A 27,331-nucleotide genomic window follows, 5' to 3' on the forward strand; every position below is an offset into this window, starting at 1 on the left:
CATGTATATTGTACTGCGAAAAAAGCAGTTTGTCAGCCTGTTTCTGAATAAAGGGATTCTCTAGATGCAAAAATAGGAAGGCCAGTATAGCTGCACACAATTGTACTTTTTCAAGCTTATCAGTATCGTTTTTAAAAGCTTGTTATTCTGTCTATCCTGTTTCCGTCTGTCTGTCTTTTATAGTGATGATATTAGCTTGATTACTTTTGAATCCGATTGAGTTAAATTGCATAATTTGCATAAAGTGTATAATTCATATAGCTGGATGTAAAGCACATATTTGTTTTAAACCCTACGATAATATCCAAAGATATAATATATATTATATACATGTACCTTGTTTACAAAATATGTCTACATGTGTTCGATTTATCGTGACCTAGCTTGTTGTAGAGAGAGAGAGAGAGCAAAAATAGGCTGTGTCTGCGTATTGCAGCCCAATCCTATTAACTTATTTCTTATTTATGAATAAAATATTGTTTAAGTCTATATATATATATATATATATATATATATATATATATATTAGGGGAAATCATGAATCCCATCTAATTAGAATTAGATCCTTTGATCCGCTCACGTAGCGATATACGTGAGGGGATCAAAGGGTCTTATTCTAATTAGATTGTCATGAATCAGTCCTAGTACTGCATTTAGCGCTCGAGTTCAGCAAATGGTGCAATTAATATTATCTGGGTATGTCTTAAGGATTTTTTTTATGACAAATTAAAGATTCAGTGCCCTCCGGTAAATCAGAAAGATGAGGTCGGTGGTGACGACTTGAGTAGAATAGAAATGCTGTTTGAAACCAAATTAAATGAAGCATGGACGAATTTGTTGCTTTATTAATATATACTTTTTTATTATATGAATCTAGAGTTTATTATTATTCATTATAGATACAAAATTGAAAGATTATTGCAAGTAATCAAGCTAATTTCATTAACTATAAAAGACAGTCAGACGGAAACAGGGTAGAGAGAATCATTTTGAGCAATGGAGAGGGAGTTTATCATAACCATTCAGTACGACATTTCCTCAGCTCTCGTGGTGTTTCTAATGATATTTTCTCGCGCGTTTGTATAAGAAATTAATCGTTTTCTCCCACAGGCAATTATATCGCTTGGCTTCGAATTTCCTATTAAAGAGTATCTCAGGCGCAACATAGAGAGTGAATGATTTGATCGAGTTATCTTTCTTTCGCCGAGAACGCTATAGGTTCAGAGCATTAATCATAAAGGAATTGCAGTAATTGTTTGCTACTGCCCCAAGTGGTTTCGCGCCAATCAAGTTATTTCGCTCCAAGTAGTACTAGATTTTAATTTTAAAAAATTTAATCCAAGGTTTATGCGTTAAAATTTATGTTAAGAAGTTCTTGAGCATGCAATGATTCTACCGGTATCATAAATCATTTTACCATACCGGTAGAAGGCCAATCTCTAAAACTCACAATAAGCGAGAAATGATTAGTTTTTACATAAATCGAAAGAGGGATGAGATAGACAGGGTTTTCACACATTTCAGAGAATTAATTATTGCCACCAAAAAAATTATCAAAAGGGGGGAGGGTGTAAGTAATACCCATACTTCAGGTGCCTGTGGTAATCGATGGAAGAGATTTTAAAAAGTAGTCACATTTACTTATGAGTTAAGTATTGAATACTTTTAAAATAATTCTAAATAGCAATTAAGTTACATGGATTAAAAGTAAAAGACGAAACACAGAAATATTAGAAAACAGATTTGACATGGGGAAACAGTCATTTAAAGTACCGGGCTTGGAATTTGAAATTAAATGACGACAGATGGCCAAAACTACTTTCAGCAACAACAAAAATTCAAACTTTGTTAAAACACTTGGAAAGTTCTTATCGGTTGAATTTTAAAAAATAAAGATAATATTCAAATATTCAACTCATCACAAAAATTTCATACAATATGTAGATGCAACAACCCATATATATAAGACGAGTCATAGACTGGACGTTAAATATAGATGTTAAATTGTTAAATTTATCAACATTCATCGAAACTAGTCAAAAACAATATTGCTTTAATTTGTTTATGTTTTATTTTCCTAATTTATTCAATGTTTTAATATTAATGTACCAAGCCCTTGGTGTATTTAGATAACTTCCGTTTGCTATTCTTGAAGAAAGTGAAGCTATTTCATGTATATAGTATAAGGTGGGTTTTTGTTGTTGTTGTTTTGTTTCTTGTAATTTCCTTCTTGCAGGGAAGATCAATCTCTTCACTATGCATGTGGGAACTGAAAAAAATCAGTTCTGGACTGTTCTCCGTTGAGAGGTGAAATAAATTAATTTTGTAAATGTTGGGATGCGACAACACATGGGAAGATTACGATTCGGAATTTTATAGAATCTTGAATCTTAAATCTTGATTTTTTAAATCTTGATGTAAAAAATAAATTAAAGGTTCTGCCAAGTACCGGCAGACAGATGTAGATATTGACGCCAATCAATGTGTTACTTTACGTTCAGTTTATGCGGAAGTAGAGAAATCTCAGGATCAGTTTTGGTTTGTTGTATTTTAGTCTTGGACTAGATTTGTTAATTGTTATGCATGTGGTGATAAGATCACCCAAAATAAGTTGTCCTCAAGTGTTTTTTTTTAAAAAGAGTATAATAAGAGCTTACAAAAGATAAATAAAAAAGTTATATTTTTAAAGGCATTTAGTGAAAATAAAACTTTGTTAGACAATAATGGAAACAATATATCGATATTATAGATAATTGCTGTCTCGTATTTTCTACTCGTTGTGGCAGTTGTCAGTTAAAATTTAGAATGTATATTTAACGTATATAATGGCAATGCAGCTTTGCTGTTGTCATTATAAAAGTAGCAGATTGGTCTAATAACGAACAATTCATTTAGAATTTTACCTTGTTTACAACACAGAAAAGTTAAATTAACTCGTGTCATTTCTCTTTCTAATTAAGAAACGTCAGTATGGTGAACAGTGTAACAAACTTTTTTTTCTCATGTTGCAGGACCATGATTAACAAATAGATATGTAGTAAACTCTCTCTCTCTCTCTCTCTCTCTCTCTCTCTCCGACGACGACGACGACGACGACGACGACGATGACGACGAAACCTATTAAGTGAGGATGTCCTCACAATGTATAGAAGGAAACACAGGCATTTTCTATTGTAAAGGGAAAAAAGTACTCTGTTAGGTACATGTATAGTTATAGGGACACCTACAACAGTTTATCTAATACTCTCTTTCGAATTGTGAAAAAATGGTTTCAAGAGAGAATATCAGCAAGGATATGACCCCACACCACTTGTCCCCACGAATCTAATATCCTGTATCTAAATGTTTCACATTATGTGGGTCACGTTTAAAGGGACATAGGCATGATTTGAGCTGAACATTTTCAAATTCAATTCTTCCATTTTTAAGGTTTAGAATTCTTAATCAAGGCATTTACAAAACATTATCATTTTATTTCTGAAGTATTATGTCTATACTGCAAGATGCACTAAGAAACCTTTAAACTTGCCCGCTGCAATATCACAAATAAGGTTATCTTATGAAACACACAAATATATAGCATATAAGAATGGTGAAAAGAAAAAATTTGATACTCAATGGAACAGATGGAACTTACTATTTACTTAAAACTTGCCTCTCTATTTTTCTCTCTTTCTCACTATCTCTCTCCATCCACATAATGATAATTATATATGACTTGTTGTATTCATGTACTTTATTATGTGTACAAAAATCAATAATAATAAAAAAAGTCAAACAAAATTTGAATATCAGTTGTCGAGTTACGAATGAGATGGAAACTTCAAACTTACTGTGCAACTACATGTGCCAGAAGGGATGTAATTGAAATGTGGATTCTAATAAATTCTCAAAAACTTTTCTCAGATCAACATCATCAAAACTTATGACTTTTCAACACTTTACACGACCATTCCTCAAGATAAATTAAAGACGAGACTTTTTGACATCATAGACAGTTGTTTCTTCAAACGCAAATAGTCATATCTAGTGATCAGTCATCCAAACAATTACTTTGTTAAACACTACTCTGATTCTCTGAAGTTGAAATAAAAAATATGCTAGAGTTCCTAATTGACAATATCTTCATGGCCATTGGTGATCAGGTCTTCCAACAGTCTGTTGGGATTCCCATGGGGACGAATTGTACTCCTTTGCAAGCTGACCTACATGCATTCATATGAAGCAGAATTTATTCAAAAATTTCTTCGTGAGAAGAATAAATCTCTTGCTGTGGCCTTCAATTCGACATTTAGATATATATCGACGACGATTTATCAGTATTAACAATAATAACTTTCATTCATATGTCGAATCCCTGTGAACTCGAAATAAAAGACACCCCATAGTCTTCCACTTCTGCTTCATACTTAGACATTTTATTGAAAGTAGATATTAACGTCAAACTAACAACTCAACTTCATGACAAACGAGATGATTTCAGCTTCTCCATCGTCAACTTCCCATATTTATGTAGCAATATTCCATTATCACCTGCATATGGTGTTTATTTCTCTCAACTGATTCGAGCTTGTTCTACGTATGGCCAGTTTTTAAATCGAGGCAAGCTACTGACAAACAAGTTGATGGTATAGGGGTTTCAAAAGTCTCGTTTAAAATCAGCAATTTGCAAATTCTATGATCGTTATAACAATCGGTATGAAACACGTCGGACAGCATTTGACCCAATGATAAGTTGTATTCATGAACTAGATCGTTATAACGACCATATAATTTGCGAAATGCTGACTTCAATCGAGACTGTTCTTGCGTATTGAATCAGTTGAGAGATATAAACACCACATCCGGGTGATAATGGAATATTGCTATATGATGAGTTGTCTGATGGTCGCTTGTCTCTCTTTGAGTTGGCGTGTCTTTGAGTTTTACAGTGTCGGTGAAAAAAGTGTCGGCTTATTGTCTTTCGGAGACCTGTCATAGACAATCATACAGTCTACACCCATTCCCTCTTTTTCTCTCTTACTCGCAGTCATTGGCTCAACGAATAATTTCTTTTATAAATATAGAAATATCATAAACTGATAACATAAATTATTTCAATAAGTTATAAGTTTTAGAAATTAATGTGCAAATTATTGATTGATTTCTGAGTGTTTAATTTATAATACATGTATATAGAGGAGAAAAAATGCAATTATATTAAAATTGCATTGTTCAGGGGACTTTTAAAAAATTGAATTACGAGAAAATAGCAGTTGTGGACATGTCAATGCTATCAAAACTCTAGAATACAGGCCTTCCTCAAGATCTAAAGAATGCCTCTAGGTACTGGATGTTATCGTTATCAAAACACCTCTCTGGGGTAGCTCTAGACTACACTATCTGCAGATGTCACTTCACCTGCGATCTATTGTTAAATGTTTGATTGACAGGCGGCTAACAATTGATCAGGATACAGGTAAAATTTGGGGATGTTAACTTAAAATCGGGCCTTTAATTTTTTTTATTTTTTTTTGTATAGATTTGACCATTTGACGAATTATTCATATCATTTGTCCACTTCTGGATAAATTGGTCTTTTAGTCTTTGTTTAAATTACAGCAATAATCCATTTGACATTAAACAATACAGAACAACTGTCCAGATATCAAAGAAACCACAGGAATTTAAAAGATTTCTTATAAAAACCACCCATGAGTTCATATTCTCATTATTGTGTATGTATCGGTTGAAAAAATATCTATACAGTAAACACAGTTTTATTTTCTTGGCCTTGAAACATTTTGCCCAATACGAGATCATCCTTGAGTATATTAGTAACAGACAGAGGAAACCGACCTGATTCACCATGGACCATAAATGCTGACGTACTACTTTCCATGCATAAGATATATACTACTCAAAAGTTGATAAGGATCACTAGGTTATATTTGTGTAATTTACCACTAACATAACAAAAGACATAAATTTGACTCAGAAACGTGTTTACTCAGGTTATGAATGAAAATTCATGAACGGCATGAAATTTTATCAATACGGAATGCTTGAAATCTGATAACAACACCAAAAGGCATTTCATTACAAAAAGTTAACAGCAAACCAGAGAAAGAATTACACAGTTTTTGGGGATAGTCCATCATTACACTTAGTCGATAAAGTGTCAATAAAGGGTATGACCTCCCCTTGCATCAATGACGGCTTAACAACGTCGAGCCATGCTGTCAATAAGCACCCGGATGTTTCCAATGGGAAGGTTGTTCCACTCTTCCACGAGGGCGTTTCCGAGCTCTGCCAAAGTCGTGGGTTGTGCTCTACGGCGTGAAAGGGCAACCTGCAGCATGTTCCATACATGCTCAATCGGGTTCAAGTCCGGCGAGCGCGCTGGCCAGTCCATACGGACAATTGTCTCCTGCTGAAGGTACTGCTCCACCACCCTGGCGCGATGAGGACGGGCGTTATCATCCATCAGGATGAACTCAGGACCAACAGCACCAGCGTAGGGTCTGACGTAAACATCGAGAATCTCATCCCGGTACCGCACCCCCGTCAATGTTCCTCTCTCCAGGACATGAAGATCTGTTCTTCCATCCCTGCTGATTTCACCCCAGACCATGATGGAACCACCACCATAACGGTCATGTTCACTGATGTTGGCATCATGGAAACGTTCACGTTGTCGTCGCCACACTCGGTGCCTCCTGTCTGTAAAGTCCAAACAATACCGTATACGGCCGAGAAAATTGACGATTTTTCAACTACAATATTTTGTGTTTATCCCTTATGTTTTGTTTATATGAGGACCAAAGCTGAAATCAACTCGTATTAAAATGACGTAATATTTGATAGTGAGTTAAAAACGCTGCAAATTTCCGCCAAAAACGTACCTTATTCTTGAATTGTCTTATTTTTCTAATAATATCGTACCTCGCTTTCTGTGCTATCGACTGTCCCCTGTATCTCAAAAAAATGCCATCTTTTTCGGATTTACACCCTTGCCATTTTGAGAAAATCAGACTGAGTAGTTTCAACATAAATACTCCGTTACCGTGGGGTCATCTGCCTAGGAGGAGTAAGCATCCCCTGTCGACCGGTCGCACACGCCATGATCTCTATATCTTGATAAGGTAAACAGTGATCCGTAGTCAAAACGAATGTGGAAAGATCTGTCTCAGTTGATATGAAATATGTCGGACAGTATTTAACCAAATGGCAGGTTGTATTAGTAAATTAAATCGTTATAAATGTCGATATCAAACACGTGATAGGTTACATGGGCAAACTAGATCATTATAACGGCCATAGAGCTTGCGAAATGCTGACTTAAATAAACAAGACTGACTGTTCAAACTCATATAACATCAATTTGTTTATCAGTGGCCTGCCTCGATTTAAAAACTGACCATACTTATTAAATCAGTTGAGAGACATAAACACCACATGTAGATGATAATAGAACATTGCTACATAAACATGGAATTGAGTTGACAATAAAGCTGAAGTCATCCCGTTTGTCATAAAGTTGAATTGTTAGTATGCGTTATCATCTAAATTGTATAATCATAACATGATTATCGTAATTATTCCCTTTTAAGCAATCCAAATACGTATGTCGACTGTAGTGTAAATATGATTTTTTAAATCTAGAAAATCAGAGTCATTAATTTAATAATTGTGTCAATTCTACCCGAATCCTTCCCGGCAACTGAATGTTATTGGATTTGCAGCGTAATCGAGCTTGGGTTTGTTGGTAGATGTACATACATGTATGTACATGTATGTGGTATATAGCTGTGAGAGATTTAGGTCCGATTCTCTTGACTACAAGCCTTTAAATAGTAGTCTAAACTACATGATAAAAATCTGGATACCACGTTTAGAAGGGATATGTGTACATGTATTTAAACAAAATGGCGGAAAGTGAACCAGTATACAAATTTGGGTCCCCTCAGGAACATCTCCCTACGTGCGACAAACATACTGAACTTATTGATATGGTCTGTGAGGACTGTGATGAATTCGTTTGTACTGATTGTGTCAAAACAGACCACAAAGATCACAACTGGGTCACATTAGTCAAGGCGGCCAGTCACAGGAGGAGACAACTCCTTGGATTCATAAAGACCATCAAAGACGGGAAATTATCGGACATTGACAGAAAGATAGAAAACACATCCACAAAGATGAAAGAAATTGAAAAACAAAGCGACTTCGAGATGGAAAAGCTACGGAAGCATTTTGATGACATCATAGCGAGACTTACAGAAATTAAAACACACCATGAAAAGACTCTGAGAGACAATCTCATTGAAAGATGTGAACAGGTGAATCGTTTGAAAGCTCAATACGGGGAACAGAAAAGGAATTTTGTTGAGTCGGTAAAATTCATGGAGGAGAACAATAGCATGATGTCTGATTATAATTTCATTGGTAATCACAGAGAACTGTTAAAACTGGTGTCTGGTGAGGACGATGATACGACGATCGGTGAATATTCATTGAGATACACAAGTAGAGATCTCCGTGGTGATGAACTGGATTCCCTGATGGGACAAACATTTGATTTAGAAGACATTAGTGTTACTGAAGCAAACTCATTTCAATATAGTGATGCTGCTGTACATAATTTGGAAGCGTTAAATGAGAATGAATGTTATGCTAAATTCTTTAAATCAGAATACTTTGAACATATCAACAAACAAAGTGATAAGAAACAAAAATACGATGTAAGTGTGGAAGATTTCAGTGTGGCAGATACCGGTGATGTTTATTTCACTGACAATAGGAATAAAGCCATTGGCCGTCTGTCTCCGTCCGGATCCATCTCTACAGTAGTCAGTACACGTCCACTGGTACCAGGAGGAATCTGTCAGTCAATGGACGGTGGTCTTCTGGTCACTTTGGGAGATACTGAATCAAATTCATATATGATAGATTCCCGCAGCAGACGTTTGGTCAGACACATGATGTTGACCGGTGACGTCATTCGCGAGTACGAGTACCGGGAAGACGGTCAGACCAGACTGTTTACTGAACCAGGCAAAGTCAAGCAGAACGGTAACTCTGACATCTGTGTTGTGAATCGGGTATCTGATACAACGGGTAACGTGGTGACTTTGTCATCGTCTGGTCGTCTGAGGTTTGTCTATCACGGACAGAACCTGGATAAGGATTTTATTCCATCTGATGTGGTGTGTGACTTCCGATGTAACATCCTTGTTGCTGACTACTACAATCATCGAATCCATCTGCTGAGTCCTGACGGGGAGTTTATGAAATTTTTAATGAGTGAGAGTAACATTTACGGCCCAACCGCGTTGTCCCTGTATAGGTCTATCCTGTGGGTGGGGGAATTTAATGGCAGAGTAAACGTAATCCAGTTATAAATCTTGACCAATATTGTTCAACACTTTAACAATGAAAGTATCTTCACATTATGTAGCATAATTATATGTTATAATTTATGCATTTTCATTTTTGAAGATGTACAGATACCTCCGAATAGCATGGTCACTGTTAATCCCTTATCGACATAATTGTTTAATTCAAGCAACACATTGATGGAGTAACTGTGATACGGGTGATTGAACTCGCTAGTCGGTAAAGATTAGATGTATTTGTATATCAGTTTAGAAAAGAATAAATTTTGGTCTCAAGTATGTTTTAGAGCATTAATTTCAAATGTTTTACCAAAAACAAATAAAACGCAAGAATGATCAGCCCTTATGTTTTACTTGCCTGATCATTGAATCGACTTTATTCATATTTAGGTTTAAATTCCATTTTGAAGTATATATGGAAGTATATGTAAGAGCCATCCAGATCTGGAACGAAATCCATTCTTCCTCCTCGTAGGGTTTCTTTAAAGTATGAATATGAATTCATAGATCAACAATAAACCAAACTTACTATTTATTATAACATGCCATACAATTTTTATTGTGTACAGCATTCTAGTGTGAATATTCATAACCATATATAATAATAATAATATTAATTATCATTAATTGTATTATTTCTAAGGTTATTTACGTATAATATATCTATCAGATGATGAAACAGTTCGTTCGTGAATAGGTATATCTCTAGTACCAAGAGATTTGGTGCCGAGCAAAGCGAGGGATATTTGATCTCTCGCTTCGCTCGGCACCAAATCTCTTGGTACGAGTGGCGAGAGAAAAGTTTAATAACATACTAAGTACATGTTTCACATGAGAAAGGAAAACTCTTGTGGTCTCTATCTAATTTATCATAACCCTTTCTTGTCACATATTTACAGTGATTTTCTTTTGTTGTTCAGGTATTGTATCTGGTTAACATCAACAGGTTTTTGTTATCGCATATGTGATAAAACGAGCTCCTCCCACCTTGTTATCGCATGGGCGGTACTAACATCAGAATTACACAATAGAAACAAGACAGGGATAATTAAGTTTTCGTGAAGTTACTTTTGCTGTTTCACTGGCGAAGCGTGCGCCGATCGATGTCTGGAGCGTTGAAACAGAGGAGAAGTGTTGTGTAACAAATACATGTATACACATACCTGTGACCGTTTCTGCAGTCAGTAATGTTAAATAGTTCTCTCTCTCTCTCATTTTATAAAGAGTTTGCTAATGCAAGTCTTAAATTTTTTCCCCACTTTAATATTTGTGTTATACAGCCACCAATATGTGATAGATACTGCCAGGGATAATCAGTTTTCGTTAAGTTAGTTTTGCTGTTTTACGGGTAAAGCGTGCCCCGATTGATGATGGGCGTTGAAGCAGACAGGAATTGTTATCTAACAGATATACATATACCTGTGATCGTGGGGTTTTTCTTCAGTCAGTAATGTTAAATAGTTCTCTCTCTCTCTCATTTTATAAAGAGTTTGCTAATACAAGTCTTTAATCCTTTTCCTACTTTAATATTTGTGTTATACGTTTTCTTAAAACATTTGTACAAATACATGTATAGAATTAAATTCCTGAAAAATTATTTATGAAGCCACCAATATGTGATTGATACTGACAGGGATAAACAATTTTCGTAAAGTAAGTTTTGCTGTTTTATGGGTAAAGCGTATTAAATTTTATATACACATGCATCTATGGCAATCTACCATTGTATTGAATGTATGGTTCAGTAAATGTAACATGAGAAGCTTTTGAAATATGTGACAAGTCGGTTATCCTCTAGCATCCTCGTAAAATTCACATTATCAAAGAGATGGGCGGTCCTTCTCTCACTCGTGCGCTCCGCGCACTCGTGACAGAAGACCGCCCATCTATTTGATAATGTGAATATTACTCGGTTGCTAGAAGATAACCATTACGTATTTTTTATACTTTAATCAAGATCATCCGCATTTATCTTGATTGGTGTCATTATGTATCGGCTGGTTTTGATAATTAGTGCCCTCAAGGAGAGTTTACCTGTATTCAACTTCCAGGTGAGGGTGCACAGTGAGTAGTTGTATGGCCGGTTGCGTATCTGTAGTTCACATAAGCATAGCTCAGTGGTTGATCTACGAATCACATAAGCCGGGTTTAAATGCCAGGTGAGTCGGAGTTACCTGAGTACAAAGTCTGTTGCACGCTTTAAAACTAAACCAGGCTTACCTGATCCATACTTTCGACGGCACAAATAGAAGGATGTCAAAAAATCCAAAGTCTCCAAATTTTACTGCTTTGGAAAAGACCGTTTTATTGGAGCTCATTGATTCCAGGAAGGATGTCATTGAAAATAAACAAAACGATGGCAAAATGGTATTAAAGAAAAAACTCAGAATGGGAAAAAATTACGACTGAATTTAATGCCAGCCATGGTGTTCATCAAAGGACATGCATTCGACTGAAGTCTCTCTGGAAAAATATGAAGTCCAGGACGAAAACGGCCGTTCCAAGAGACCGAAGGGAAAAAGCAAAAACTGGTGGGGGTCCACAGGCGGATACGCTCACATTAGACAGCCTGCATACAGCAATATCAACAATGCTTCCACAGCAAATTAACAGCATTGGCAATGAATTTGATAATGATGCTGCTTTGCATGGTGACTTAGATAAAAATCCCAGTCCCAATTGTTGTCAAACTGGCCGTGTTAGTTTGATAATAGTGTAAACAGAAGTCAGGTATACTAAAACGTATCCTACAATATTTATTACTTAATGCATAGCATTAAAACATACTTATCACATCTAAAGCATACAACAGAGCAAATACATAGTTACCAACAGGCACAAGACAACAAGCAGGTGTTTATAGTTCTAAGGCATGGTTCCGACTGTCAACTCAGGGAATTCCCGCATATATATATATGGTTATCCACGTCATAGGTTACCGGAAGTGAACTGTGACTAATCGGAATACCCAACCCGACTACATAATAAAGAGGTGAGATATACTAATGAAAAAATGAGTGTTGACGTTTATTATGTTAATTACATTATCAATATAATGTATGACATTTACTTTGAAATACTTTTTTTTGGATGACAACAAAGTAATTGTTTTGGTAAATTAGAAATATTACAAATGTTTTCTCCATAGGCACGTTGTGTCATGGAATCTAATGAAACGCCATCAGCTCATAATTCCGCATCTACGACACCACCAATCATGAAGAGGAAGCTCCCCGGTAAACAGGAACAGGTGAAATCCAGACTGCTGGAGATGGCGGAAGCGGAACATGCTGCAAAGATGCGTGTATATCAATTAAAGGAAGGTATTCTCATTCTTAAAAAGCGTAAGATAGAAGAATCTCTGTCCATCAGTACTGAAACAAATAGACCTAGCACAAATAACAGTGTTTGTTCTTCATGGAGACCATTTTAATATTGTTTGTCTCCATACGCCAAATATCAAAATAAAATACATTCATACTAGTGCTTACCTTAAAAAAGTTAAATCTAAAATTTCGAATCAGAATTGTACGAAGGGCTCTCCCTCCCAGATTGTAGTTCTGTAGCACAGGGACTGGTACATCGTCATTATCATCGCAGTCATCTTCATTTGGAAGAGGAATTGAAAGCTCACTTGCTATGTTATATAACACACAACAAGCTGTAATCACAGTGATGTTTGTTTGAAGTTTTAGACGAAGTTGCTGTCGCAAACATGGAAATCTTCTCTTTAAGATTCCGAAGACGTTTTCGATTTTTACACGTGTATTGCATAAAACTAAATTGAATCTTCTTTCCTCTCTGGAGTTTGGAGTGAGGACTGGAGTTACAAGATACGACCGCAGTGGGTATCCAATGTCACCCAGCAAAATACCATTTATTTCTCTGCGCTCAAACTTGGCACATATATTAGAATTTTCAAAAATTCTACTGTCATGGGTACTACCAGGCCAACGAACCACAACATTTGTAAGTTCAAGTTCGTGATCACAAATTGCCTGTACATTAATTGAGAAAAAGCCTTTCCTATTTCTAAAAAGTTCAGCATTACCCCCTCCTGGGGGAGATAACGGCGATGTGGGTGCAATCTATTAGTCCCACAACACCAGGTATGCCACTTTGTTGCATAAATGCTCTTTGTACATCCAAGATTCTATTTCCAGCAGGAAATTTTATATGGTATTTGTACAAAGAAGCTATTGCACGCGAAACTTTTTTAATGACTCGAGACACAGTACATTTGTGTACCCCAAACAAATCACCATTTACTGATAAAAAATTTCCTGTTGCATAATATCTCAGAGTTATCAGAAGCTGGTTCAGTGGAGAGACCGATGAAATACGCTGAGTTCCATTGCCTAAATCATCAATATCGTCTAGAATAGACAAAACAGCCTCTTTGCTAAGTCGAAATCTATTCATAAAATCTGTATCATTGTAATTCGTTCTCTTATAATCAACCTTTCTACAAGATCAAACCTCTCTACTGCTTCCAAATATTCCGCCATCATTCCCCCCCAAAAAAACACGAAGCTGGGTTTAAACCACCCGCATACCTGGTTTATTATTTACCGTAATTCTGAGCCGTTCTCACCTCAGTTCTACCTGCGTGCAACGAGTAAACCTGGATTCAAACCCTATATCAATGATCGGGGGTTTAAACCCGAGATACGCAACCGGCCATCAATATATCTTTATCCATGTTTCAAGAGTGTTTGTCATGTCTTTTCAAACGGATTTAAGTTGAGAACTTACTCAAACTATTCTTTTGGACATTTTCGGGCATGATAGAAAATGGTTCCATGCGTTTCCTAAATATTATTTCTGAAAATGATCGGCTATATACTGTTATTTGCAACGCTCTACGAGAAAATCGAGTATTTTACTATGCAACGCGCGAGTTATAGAGAAGGGCTTTATTCCGTCTAATAAACTTATTTAGTTTGATTCCCCCCAAAAGAAACCAAGCCCCGTTTTCTCTGATATGGTATCCCCCACGAAAATCCTCTTCCCGGGGAAACTTCCCCTTTATGTACATTTTAGATTGATTCTTAAACGAGGAAATAAGAATCGTCAACCTATATATATACTCCTGTTATTTGCAACGCTCTACGAGAAATCGGGGGTTTTACTGTGGCGCGTTGCATGCAACGCGTGAGTTATAGAGATGGGCCTTATTTCGTCTAATAAACTTATTTAGCTTGATCCCCCCTCAAAAGAAACCAAGCCCCATTTTCTCTGATATAATACCCCCCAAGAAAACCCTCTTCCCGGGAAAACTTCCCCTTTATGTACATTTTAGATTGATTCCTAACCGAGAAAATAAGAATCGTCGCCCTATATATACTCCTGTTATTTGCAACGCTCTACGAGAAAATCGGGGATTTTACTGTGGCGCGTTGCATGCAACGCGTAAGTTATAGAGATGTCTAATAAACTTATTTAGCTTGATACCCCCAAAAGAAACCAAGCCCCGTTTTCTCTGATATAATACCCCCCAAGAAAACCCTCTTCCCGGAGAAACTTCCTCTTTATGTACATTTTATATTGATTCCTAACCGAGAAAATAAGAATCGTCGCCCTATATACTCCTGTTATTTTCAACGCTCTACAAAAAAATTGGTCATTTTACTGTGGAGCGTTGCGTGCAACGTCTTGATGTTAGATGCTATAATAGCATGATGGTCTAATACTTTAATTTCGTAAGTAATATTGATAATAATTAGGGCACATGTTTTGTTAAAATGTTGATATAGACATGTACATATGAAAGAGAAACAAATGAATTCAAAGAGAAATGGTATCACGGAATAAGCCGCATGAAGCATACGATATTGTTCATAAATCTCTCTATATTTTATGCAATTTCCTTGATATTCATAGAAAATTTTTCTTGTCAGTTTAATCTTTTATATAGAGGATACGAACCCGATGTATATTTTGATATCGTAATATACTCGGGATTTAGTACCCCAAAACGTATACGCAACGCGTTGCAGATAACAGTATATAGCCAAATGATCTTGAAAAAAGACTATTTGAGTGACCAACAAAAACGGATCAGATATGCTGATGGAGAGATATAAAACTGCCCTTGTGTGTTTTTTTTTTAATAAAATTTTTTTCAAATGAGAGATTGCTGGATGTGTTGCTTTGTGCCCGAATCCCAAACACAAGATGGTGAGTATACATCTTATACTATTTTCATGAAATGTTAAGTGTTAATGATGGGGCATAACAGATACCTCACAGAGAGAGAGAGAGAGAGAGAGAGAGAGAGAGAGAGAGTAAATGTATCTTAAATAGATGTATATCGCTCTATCAGCTTGTCTGATCTCCTGTTTCTGTTGGTCACCCTGGAAGCCACCCAGACATTTGTGTTTTTGTTTTAATATTCAAGGTTCAATACCAATTCTGGAATACACCGTATTCAGAAAGCGTGACGCCCTTCCTTGAATGGTACCAAGCATTGATAATTATTGGTTTAATAATCATAAAGACAATGGCACGGTTACTTGATCATGAAGCTTGGACTTGGGGTGTACCAAGTGATTTGGTACACGCAAAATCTTTTGTTCGAGGTGTGATCCATGTACTAATTGTATTCTGGCAGCAAGGGTGAACTCATGTCTCACCATACCCAGTACAAAATGATTCAACCCTGCTTATCGATTTAAATTATCAATGTAAAATATCAATGATGTACCGTATTTTACAAAACAAAACTGACGCGAGATATATGATAGGAAGTCCACTTTAATTAAAAACCAATGCGCTTGACAAATATCAAACACCAATGCACACGCACGGACAGTTCATTCATTTAAATATGCCTCTGTGACATTGTCCCATTGACTGGGATATTACATGTTTTTAAAACTTAAGCATCTGTCATTGTCAGAACACATTAAATTTCCCTCAGATCTCATACAATTTTCTTTTAAGAGTATGCTAAATGTAAATAATGGGACCCCAATTTTTAAGGTCATATCCGAAGAAACCGCGACTCTCATCTCTAGCTACCAATTGTTTGGCAAAGGAGTAATCACTGCATGTGTTTAAGTGCTAGGATTGGCACAGAAATAGCACAACAGGACTCGAAGTCGCGATTTCCCGGTTATGAAACCAACACTCTACCACTGAGCTACCGCGACCGGATTCATAAAACTTGGTGGTCACATGCTTCGAAAGAACAAAATATTGACATATATTCTTGGAAAAGAAAAGAACAAAATTAATTGTTTGGATGACTGATCACTAGATTTGAATATTTCTGTCTTCCATTTTTGTTGTCTATGATGTCAAAATGTCTAGTCTTTAATTCATCGTGAGGAATGGTCGTGTAAAGTATTGAAAAGTCATAGTACGTTATAATGTTGATTTGAGAAAAGTTTTGCGATTTCAAATTAACTAAAAGTTCTTTAAAATATTTTAGAATCCACATTTGATTTACACCACTTCTGGCATATGTAGTCGCACAGTACGTTTGAAGTTTCTCTTTCACAGCTGTTAATATTTTCATGAGGAGCAAAATAAGGGCTTGGTAGAACATTTACTGGAAATAGCAATGTTTGTAAGGGTTTTTATGAAGTTTAGGAATCCAGTATAGGTGTGGTAATGCATATTCATTCGACCCATTGACTGGGATATTAAATGTGTCTAAAACTGAAGCATGGATTTGAGGAATTTCATCTTTAGAAAGGGCAGTTGGAGTATAAGTACGATTACCAGAAGTGGAATTAATGCCAAGTTTGTTTAAAATACAATTGTAATAATGAGTCTTACAAAAAAAAAGACAATGTTGTTACAAGCTTTGTCAGCTGGAACCAAAACATTCCTCATGTAATCTATCTAGTTCTTTTATCACTTCCGATTTACTAAACACAGAAAGATAAATGATACGCACATTTGTTTTATGTACCTAATACGAGATATTGATATTCCTTTTATACGTTTTATCTATTGTGACAAGATGTCAAGTTCTTCATATTTGGCCCATCCTCTGGCTTAAACTTTGACAGAATGAATGCATAATAGAGATGAAATGTCACCAATTGAAAGATCGGAGCTCTGAATTTTGGACCTTTTAGAAATAATGGACTTCAGGTCGTCATTTTCAGTAAGATTAACCTATGGTATATAAAGAGATATCCTACTACTGAATAAGATTGCCGTATGAAGTTAAGATGCTGGAGTTCCTTGACAATTTCTTCGTAGTCTTCGGTGATCACGTCTTCCAGTCTTTGGGAATTCCCATTGGTACGAATTGTGCGTTTATTAGCTGAACTGTTTTATATCATTATTAGACACAGAATTTTCAAATACTTCTCTATGAGAAGAAAAAATCTCTTGCTGTGGCATTTATCTCGATATATCGACGTCGATTAAAATTATCTATAAGCAATAACCATTTTTATTCAAATGTCGATAAAATATATCCCACTCAATTCGAAATAATACACATCACATAATTTTTAACATCTGCTTCGTTTGTGTGGTTGTTTGATTGCTTTACACCCCGTCGAAAATTTTTAATCATATTGAGAAGTCACCAGTTGTAGGTGCTTCGTACCTTGATATTTTTTAAAGATGAATGTTAACGAGAAAATAACTACTTAACAAACGGGATGACTTCAGCTCCTCCATATTTATGCAGCAATATCCCAATGTCACCTGCATATGGTATTCATATCTCTCAACTGATTCGATACACAAGAGCCTGTTCTGCGTATGATCAGTTTTAAAATGGAGGCAAGCTATTGACAAACAAGTTAATGTTACAGGTTTTTTTTTCATTTCTCGTTTAACGTCAGTATTTCGAAAATTACATGGTCGTGATCTACATTGCCAATCCAACCTGTCATTGTGTCTAATGCTGTCTCACGTGTTTCATACCCATTGAGACCGTTATAACCTATCATTGGGACAGATGCTGTTTGACGTATTTCATACCGATTGTTAGGCCGTTCTTGGCACAATGATTCTGACTACGGATTACCTAATCAAGACATAGGGTACGGTAGGTGTGAACTGTCGACAGGGGTTGCTTACTCCTCTTATGCACCTGATCCTATCTCTGGTGTGTCAAGGGGTCCGTGTTTGCCTAACTCTTTATTTTGTATTCCTTGTGGGATTTATGAGATTGATCACTGTTTGTTATCTTCGTCTTTTGTTTAAACACCGATTTAAACTACAGACTATTCTGTTTACCTGATCAAGATTTAGGGTTCACGGCAGGTGTGGCCGGTCGACAGGGGATGCTTACTCCTCCTAGGCACCTGATTCCACCTGTGGTATGTTCAAGGGTCCGTATTTATCCAACTCTTAATTTTGTATTCCTTATAGAAGTCATGAGATTGATTTTTGTTCGTTCTCTTCATGCCTTTAACTTATTCTCATAATGAAAGAAAGAGAACCCTATTGTTTCATATCAGCTCATGTAAACTGTATAAATTTTATTCATCATAGTATATATTCAAATTAAAGACAAACACTTATTCAAGCATGGGCATACATATGTATGTAACGTTTTGTGCATTCACGTCAATGAATCAACGCAATGCTTATTAGACAGACTGATCACATCATACTCGGTGTCACTGTTATTTGTTGCATCACAAACGTAAAGATTCCAGCTCAATAATCTTATTTTGAGAATCTTCAAAATTGTTAATAGCCTTTGTCAAGTCCACTGCGATCGCATTATTGCCAGGTAGGCCAGGAATGTCGTTTACACCTCCAAAAATCAACGAAAATGCTTCGATGTCCTCTCCAAACTTCGTAAGAACAACTGCACCACTGTCCCCAGGCACCGAAAATCTGCTTTCGTCATCTTCGGGTTCGATTAAAAAAACTTTTATTTCTGAACCCATCACTAATACAAAATTTGTGTTGCTTACATACCCTGTCGTTCTTTTGGTAGATGCACCGAATTTGAATACCTTTCTTTTGTTTAAAACACTAATATCTTTATCGAAGAGAGCAACACTTATTTTTGTATCTATCTGAAAATCACAGTTTCTTCGGATTCTCACCACGGAAACGTCTTGCACATTTACACAATTATCTCTGGGTCGGGGTGGCCACACACACAAGCCAAGTTCTGTATGCCCATTGATAACATATGCTGTTTGATCTGAGGATATAACATGAGCACTAGAGATGCAACATCTCTCCCTCGATTCTTTAACTCGATCGTAAACGTCACAAAACATACCAATAGTTCCATAATTCATTGCTGCGTTTCTGACAGGATGCAGTTTATCGCCAGCATTTATCTTATTATGATGACACGTAAATAGTGGATGATCAAGATGAATAATTTTCAAATTTGGAAACTCCGTTCGAATTTTCTGTGGAATAACATCTTCAGTAATATGGCGTTGAAAATATAGAAAAAGGGTATTGTTTTCGAAAGTATAGCCCCGAAGTCCTTTATCCTTTAAGCTACAAGATAAGAATTTGAAGAATATTTCTGTGAAGATGAGTACATATTCTGAGTATTATCAATTTTTAAAATCGAGACATGCTACTGACAACGAACTTGACGTTACAGAGGTTTCAACAGTCCCATTATTATGCGACTTTTATGGTCGTTATCATGTTTTAGTTTGCAAATACAAACTATCATTGGGCCGAATGCTGTCTGTCGTATTTCATACCAATTGTTAGGGCGTTCTTTACACTCTGATTTTTGACTACGAATTAATCCGTTTACCTGATCAAGATATAGGGCTTACGGCAGGTATGACCAGTCAACAGGGCATGTTTACTCCTCCTAGGCACTTTATCCCACCCCTGGTGTTTCCAGGGGTCCGTGTTTACCCTTCTCTTAATTTGGAATTCTTTATGGAATCTATGAGACTAATAATTGTTTTCTTTGTTTGTTCTTATTTTAATACCATTGTTTATATTCATTTATAGCTCGTATCCTTAGACGAATTTGACTCCACTTTTTTGGCACGCTGTTTTTGGATATAATAGCTCTAAAACTTCATTGTTATTTCGGATTTCAAATATTTCGGTTGAGCATCACTGAAGAGGTATTATTGTCGAAATGCGCATCTGGTGCATCAAAATTGGTACCTTATAAGTTTTACATTACATAAAAGTTTTGAAATTATTTCTATCTAAAATAAAGTATATATAAATAACCTTAAAAGTATCTGCCTTTTTCCTTGTGATGTCCGTGATCGATCATCTGATTTGTCTGCTTTCTGAAGTTTGGAAAACCTTTGTTCTATGGAAATCAGTTTATCATTACTTATGCAAGAATTTTTAGCTTCTGATAAAAGGCTTTTTACGATGGCCCCGACTTCTTTCGCCACTTCATCAAACTCATTGTAGAGTTTTCGCATTCCTGCATTTACGTCTACAACCTTTAGCTCAGTGCGGAATTGCTTCCTACAATATGGTTTTAGTATATTTCTCAGCTGAGCACGATCTTTCAGCAGTTCCTCTGATTGTACAACTGCGAACAATTTTCCTTTTTTGGCTTCATGCTTGAGAGTGCATTCTGTCATTTCCTTAAGCTGCAAGTGCATGATATTTCATGTATAATTCTACTATTTAGGAAAAGAAGAAAAACAATAAAATTTGAAAATACATGTAAATCGATATAGCGAACAACATCCGTTTTAGTTGCCTTTGAAGTACATGATGCAATGTACTAGAACCCAAACAAATGTTTCATCCTTTTAACGTTCGTAGCTCACTTGACATAAACAAACATGCTATCACTAGAACAGAACCCCTTTACTTCCTGTTTGTACGAATTCTCCTAAATGTTTATTTTACTCTTTTCCTCGTCGTTTTCAGTCGTCAAAAATGATCTGCAATGGTATTTCTCGGGAATTGTTTCATGCTTGAATATGTCAAGACTGTTATGTCAAATAAAAATGCAACAACCAAAGCCTATGAAACCAGCGGGGATCATGATACGAATAAATTGTGAAAGAAAGCTTTTGAAACCCTTTTAACAGAATGTCGATTCAATTTCTTCGAACTTAAGCATTCAAATGTTTTCAGACGCCCTCTCTAAGATGGTGATTTTCTGGCAGTGTCATTGACAGTTTACATTTTGAGATGGTTTCAAGTTTAATCTAGTGTATACTGACAATAGGCATCACCTGTAAATCCTCAATTGACGTGAAAATACAACGGTTCTCACAGATCCTTACATTAATGAAGTGCTAGTATTGAATCCTTTATTCGTTTTTAAATAGTATCTTAAACACTGATTTAACATTTGTAGGAAAATTAATTTTCTCTAGGGATTTAAAGCAATAGACAATCAACAAAATTCACCTTTGAAATGTTGCTGAAAATACTTCTTTTGATTTTAGATATTACTCACGGTTACAAATGTAATATCCCTGTCCAGAAAAAGTACGATAATCCCGCTCTTGTTTTCGCCATTCTCTGTTTTCTCTGGGTACACGTATGAAATATAAAACAGTGGGATATGGTATGGGTATGTACATGTAGTTGAAAAAACTGCTTTATCACAATTTGTTCTCAATTCCATTTTTTTTCAATCACATTTTTTTAACATTGTAATTGACTTTGCTTTGATATAATACTTCTGGTACCGCATAGCTCACTGATTAGAATATTGGCTATGTGACCGAGAAGTCGTAAGCTTGTACCATTATGCACAGCGTTAAGCCTAATACGTGGTAACTGTTCCTTAGCCTTTTAAAGTAAGAGCCGCAGATCTTTTGATGAGACCCAAAACGGAAGGTCCCTTCTCACAACAGGCGTTAGCACGATAAAGAAGCCTCACTACTACGGCCCTAAGAGCTGTACATAGGTCTAAATGTGTAGCACTTCTCCTACAGCTGGTGATGTCTCAGTTTAAGTGAAAACGTAAAAGAAACAAAGGAACGAACCTGGTACCGCATTAAATAAATTCAAAGACGCTTGCATTAAATTCATGTGGTTTCCATGAATAAATGTGAAGGACAAGTATTGAGACACAGTTGGTGTGAAGCTCTGAGGACCCATTCCACGATTGATGGATTTCTCAATGCATGCCAGCTCCTTCATGGTATACTCGAAGTGATTCAGTTGTGGAGGTACAAAATCAAAGTATACTTGACTGCACACGAACTCCCGCTCACGAGTATTAGATGAACTGGAACTCCAGCTGCGCTGTATTGCATGAAATACTAAATATATACATTCAACAATGTTTAGTCAATACAATGCCTAAGCTAGTTCAATTTCTATGCATTATTATAATGGAACTCATGCTGACGTCACTAAAAGACATATTTTGTATGGAAAGTTATTCGGATCATAAGCATCGTTATTTGTTTTCATTTTACAAACTATGAGAATGATAATTAGGAATAAGTGTCGATGTTCATTGTACTATTAGTCATATTTGTGATACAGATACACTGTACAATAGAAACATGGGAGTATACTGAATACAAGGAAACATTGACCCCGTTTTATTTCCGCCCCTTTGTCTGTGAGCGAATTTATCACTGGGCGAAACTGTATTTTCTCTTATCTCTTAACACAACTGTGTCTGGGCGAATTTAAAACAGAGCGAAACCGTCAGCAAGTGTAGAAAGGCGAAAATAACACGGGGCTAAAATAACCTTGTATACAGTATTTCTGTTCTGCTTCTTTAGATAATGCTTGTTAGAGTCCATCGTACACCGACGCAAAATGTTTGTTGAATTTATAAAAACGAATTACTACATGTAATTACCTGTACTGTGTTTCTTTTATTTTCTTCTGTCAAACTCTCTGAAAGGCATTTGTCTACACCTACGAAATTTACAAAGTTGATCGATGCGATTTTGGAGTCAATATTTACAGTTTTAAAGCAAAATTCAACTCATAGGTTAAATATTTCTGTCTATGCCCTTTTTGATTTGGCTTTAAATGATATCCCGATGAAAGGAATCATAAACAGAGTCCTAAAATATCAAGGAATGCAAATTTATTTGAATTATAATGTGTTACTCATATCAGTCGTCTGGTTCATAACTTTCATTTGATTTGAATTTTTGAATTAATTCTATCCAGTTTAATATTTTACCATTGCCAATCTTAAATATCACAAAAACATAAACATCACAAAAACATGAGTATACATACATTATATCACTACGTAGATATTTCTGTCAATGCATGCGAAATTGTCTTTGAACTTAGCAGATACGTTGTCTGTGAACTAGTAACACATAATACAAAATAGAACTGTCCTGGTTGGATTGATCCATCTCCGCCCAGATAACAAAATGGGAGAAATAGTGGATAGTGGGAGACTTATAATTTGATTATATATTGTAAAACCAGGTACAAAGAGACCATTTTGATTTTGGAGTCAAAGAGAGCTTTAATATGCTACATGTACGTGCTATGTGGAACTTTGTCAAATGGAATCATTTAATGGATAATCACTTATTACTCGAAAGCCATTTTTCTATATCAAAGTCCAGTTTGTTCGACTTGTGACCTTTTTGGTCATCAATCGATAGGAGTGATGCTCATACTATGAGTAATCTTCGTGTAAAGTATGGCGACGCAGCATGAAAAGAATAATGTTCAAGACCTAGAAACCATTTCATAAAACATTGTCCGGTTTTCTTGACCTTTCACCCACTGACCCAGACAAAAATAGGGAACTTTCTCATCTCAAGGCGAGTATGTTTGTAGAGATTGACGAATATGAGGTCCGGAAACAAATCCGTCTTAGGACGGAAGGAATGACGGACATTGTTATTCAAAGACAACTTTGTAGCTGGGCATAGTAAAGCTGATACCCTGTCTATAGAAATACAAGACCGGGATGTGCATATATATCAAAAGGTGAAGATAAAGAACAGTGATCAATCTCATAACTCCTATGACGAATTTCATACGAAATTAAGAGTTGAGCAAACACGGACCCCTGGACATACCAGAGGTGGGATCAGGTGCCTAAGATGAGTAAGCATCCCCTGTCGACCAATCGCATCCGCCGTGAACCTAATGCCTTGATAAGATAAACGGAGCTGTCCGTAATCAAAATGAATGTGTAAAGAACTACCTAACAATAGTATGAAACACGTCAGACGGCGTTTGATCCAATGACAGGTTGTATAGCAATCAATACACGTACACTTTAGATAAAGAGACGGTCAACTAATTGTAATGTCATGATGAGACCAAAAACGATTCTATCAACTTAAAACATCTGGCATTTGAAATGTGATATTATGAAACAATCAATTGTTTTGGTATATGATTAACACATGTTCTAAAACCTTTAAACAAACCCGAGACAATACAAGTCGCACTTTACTTAGGTGAGAAAAAAATCTTAAGATATCATGCCAAAGTCCAATTATTTTCAATGGATCTACAGTGCAAAGTTAACTATAATTAAGAAGAAAGAACTGACCTCCATACCCCCCGCCTATTTCAATTTAAAGGACGCAGTATACCGTATTGTCTATTTTGTTTATACAGAGTGTGAATGGAACTTTTATAATTACGCACTAGAAGAGCAAAGAGACACAAAAAGCAATATGTCTTTGAAAAACGTTGATCAGACACGCATATATTGAAGAATATCACATTTCCTAATCTTGTTAGATCTTGCGTAATTTAAGACAAATGTCAGGATTTTATACTCTATCTGTCACATTATGGAAGTTAAATCTCTACTGAATTTATGTTATGATAAAAAAAATTCTTTAAAATGCGTAATCATACCGGTAATGATATAATTTACGCATCCAAAACATTAGAGATAATACTTTGATTAGCTTGGGTTCTTTATAAAATTTGTGTGAATGTATCGTTTCAGATAATGAGAGTGTCACTAAATATTTTACTGAAGACGGAAAGTGCTGTGATGTTTGGATTATAATATGTATAAACATACTCATGTTTCCAAGAGAACGATCCCTGAAATGATATAATAAAAAGCATGATATCAACGAAAGGATTTGATATGATTGAGAAAAATAGCATAATCTTATTTTAGAAGAAAATGGATGTTCTACCGTTTTTCCATTGTGGTCGTTGGTCTGGTTGATGTTTGCGGTATAGTAGGTGCTTCTCTCGGAGCTAAACATTTAGAAGCCAACGCGTCTCTGTTTTGATGACGATCTGATCTCGGCATTTTGACGGCGGTGAAAAGCGTGTTACCACTGCAACATGAATCATCTCTATATCTCCTTAGAATGTCCATCATCTCCGCTTAAATCAAAAATATACTTTCTAATTAGTAAATCATAAAACATGTCAGTAAATTTTATATGACTATCCGCAATCTACATTTAAGAAAACAAATATCTTTATTGAAAATACATGAGGGTATGAACAGCAATGCTTCACACCGACATACTTACGTTAACGCGCTTTAGTCCAGTCATTCTAGCCAAAAATATAGCGTAACCTCAAACTAATTGCAACAGAAATGTTTTTGTTTTCAAACGGTGAGTCAAGGGATGCTCTTGCTTATATAGAAAATCGAGAGCACAAAACAAAGGGGAAACGTGTATTTTGGGGGCAAAATCGTACATTTTGATAAAAAAAATCACCGAAAACCGGAAAACTTCATGAAGTATGCTGGTGTAAAGCACTGCAGTTCATGCCCTCATGTATTTTCAAAAATGAAATTTATTTCTTTGATTTATATTCTACTTCCATTTTCGCCGGAAAATAGACTTACTATATTTATCAAGATTCAAACGAGAATTGTTGACGACTCCATCGCGTTCATGATTAAATGATTATCATTACAATTTGTCAAGATATTAAGGACAAAAATATTGGAAATGTTAATAAATTGAAGTAACATAAAAATTACTAATGCTTTACACTGAAACATCTTCATTGATTGCGATTACCACTTTCTCATCAACATTTGTCAACACGAACAAGTATTTTTAATGCAAAGGTATGTTTAAACTTGGTCATTTCAGCGACTCGTCAATAAAATAAGGCACCTATAGAAGAGGTCGCGAATAGAAGAAGTGTGAAGACAAGTACAGGTGACTACTTACTCTCTCCAATCATGACGTGTTTGATATCCTTCTCCATTTGTTCAATGTCTTCTTCAGACATGATTCTTTGAAAGCATTTGGTGAAATCGATATTTTCAGAAGTAGAAAATCTATTTATGATTTCAGTTACCATTTTAAGAATTGATGTAAGCAACTCCTTCGTGTGAGATTGCATGCATAAGTCCGTTGTAGATAATTGGTCATATAGCCATTTCAGTCGTTTTATATCATCACCCAAAGAAGCGTCTTGTGGTCTGACGTAAGGATCTCCCCAACCCTCGGAGGGGCGTACGTGGTCCACAACATCCATTGTGCAGAGATTATAAAGCTTCATAAAGTCCATACATAGAGGATTAAACTCTCTTGTGTTTAATTTTTCTCGAAGTTTAGCTCGTATCTGAAAATTATCCTTTACTTTCAGAAAAATGGATTGTAGCATATTTGTCCCTAAAACAACAACTGCACATTTTACTCTTGTAAATTGTTGGTATATATCCATTGATAACAACACGTTTTCTGTCTCATACCCGGCTTTATTTTATCTATCTGTTTTGTTTTTGTCCCCTTTAAAAATGTTTTTCGCAAATTTAAATGGTGTGCTGTAAGCCATGGTGTTATTATCATTCCGCAATTTGTAGGTACAGCTGTATTTGGTAACAGTTTCAACACTCAGTCTATTCTATCCTCTAAATTATAGACTCCATTTATGTTTCGTGACTCCGAAACCCCAGACAGTGTTTACCAGTGTTCGTTTAAACTACCAGCACACCTCAAGAAAGATTGGTTCTTTATGAATATATCTATTACCCAATCAAAGGTCCCGGAAGACATTTTAACATACAATACTATCTTAAGAATAAAGTATGAAATTGTCCTAATCATTAATGTACAGTAAAACCACAACAGGATTTTAAATTGCCATAAATATTCACACAGGGA

General features: G+C 35.8%; 2 protein-coding genes and 1 pseudogene across 2 annotated transcripts; 1 reads left to right on the forward strand and 2 right to left on the reverse strand.

Annotated features, from left to right (window-relative positions):
• The first annotated feature begins 7,907 nt into the window (after positions 1-7,907).
• LOC125647119 (uncharacterized) lies at positions 7,908-9,383 on the forward strand. The gene has a single exon (XM_048873810.2). The coding sequence runs from the start codon at positions 7,908-7,910 to the stop codon at positions 9,381-9,383; it is 1,476 nt and encodes a 491-aa protein (XP_048729767.2).
• Positions 9,384-12,745: 3,362 nt separating this feature from the next.
• On the reverse strand, positions 12,746-18,241 carry LOC125647120 (putative nuclease HARBI1; annotated as a pseudogene).
• Positions 18,242-18,800: 559 nt separating this feature from the next.
• LOC125683339 (uncharacterized) lies at positions 18,801-27,130 on the reverse strand. Its single transcript, XM_048924393.2, has 8 exons — positions 26,393-27,130; positions 25,388-25,583; positions 25,267-25,289; positions 23,101-23,159; positions 22,268-22,529; positions 21,733-21,806; positions 20,532-20,908; positions 18,801-19,823 (listed from the first exon to the last, which is right to left on the reverse strand). Exons 1-8 carry the CDS (start codon positions 26,889-26,891, stop codon positions 18,992-18,994), a joined length of 2,322 nt encoding a protein of 773 aa, XP_048780350.2. The 5' UTR covers positions 26,892-27,130; the 3' UTR covers positions 18,801-18,991.
• Between the last annotated feature and the right edge of the window lie 201 nt (positions 27,131-27,331).

The sequence above is a fragment of the Ostrea edulis genome, chromosome 6 (assembly GCF_947568905.1).
Source record: "Ostrea edulis chromosome 6, xbOstEdul1.1, whole genome shotgun sequence".
Classification (NCBI taxonomy): domain Eukaryota; kingdom Metazoa; phylum Mollusca; class Bivalvia; order Ostreida; family Ostreidae; genus Ostrea; species Ostrea edulis.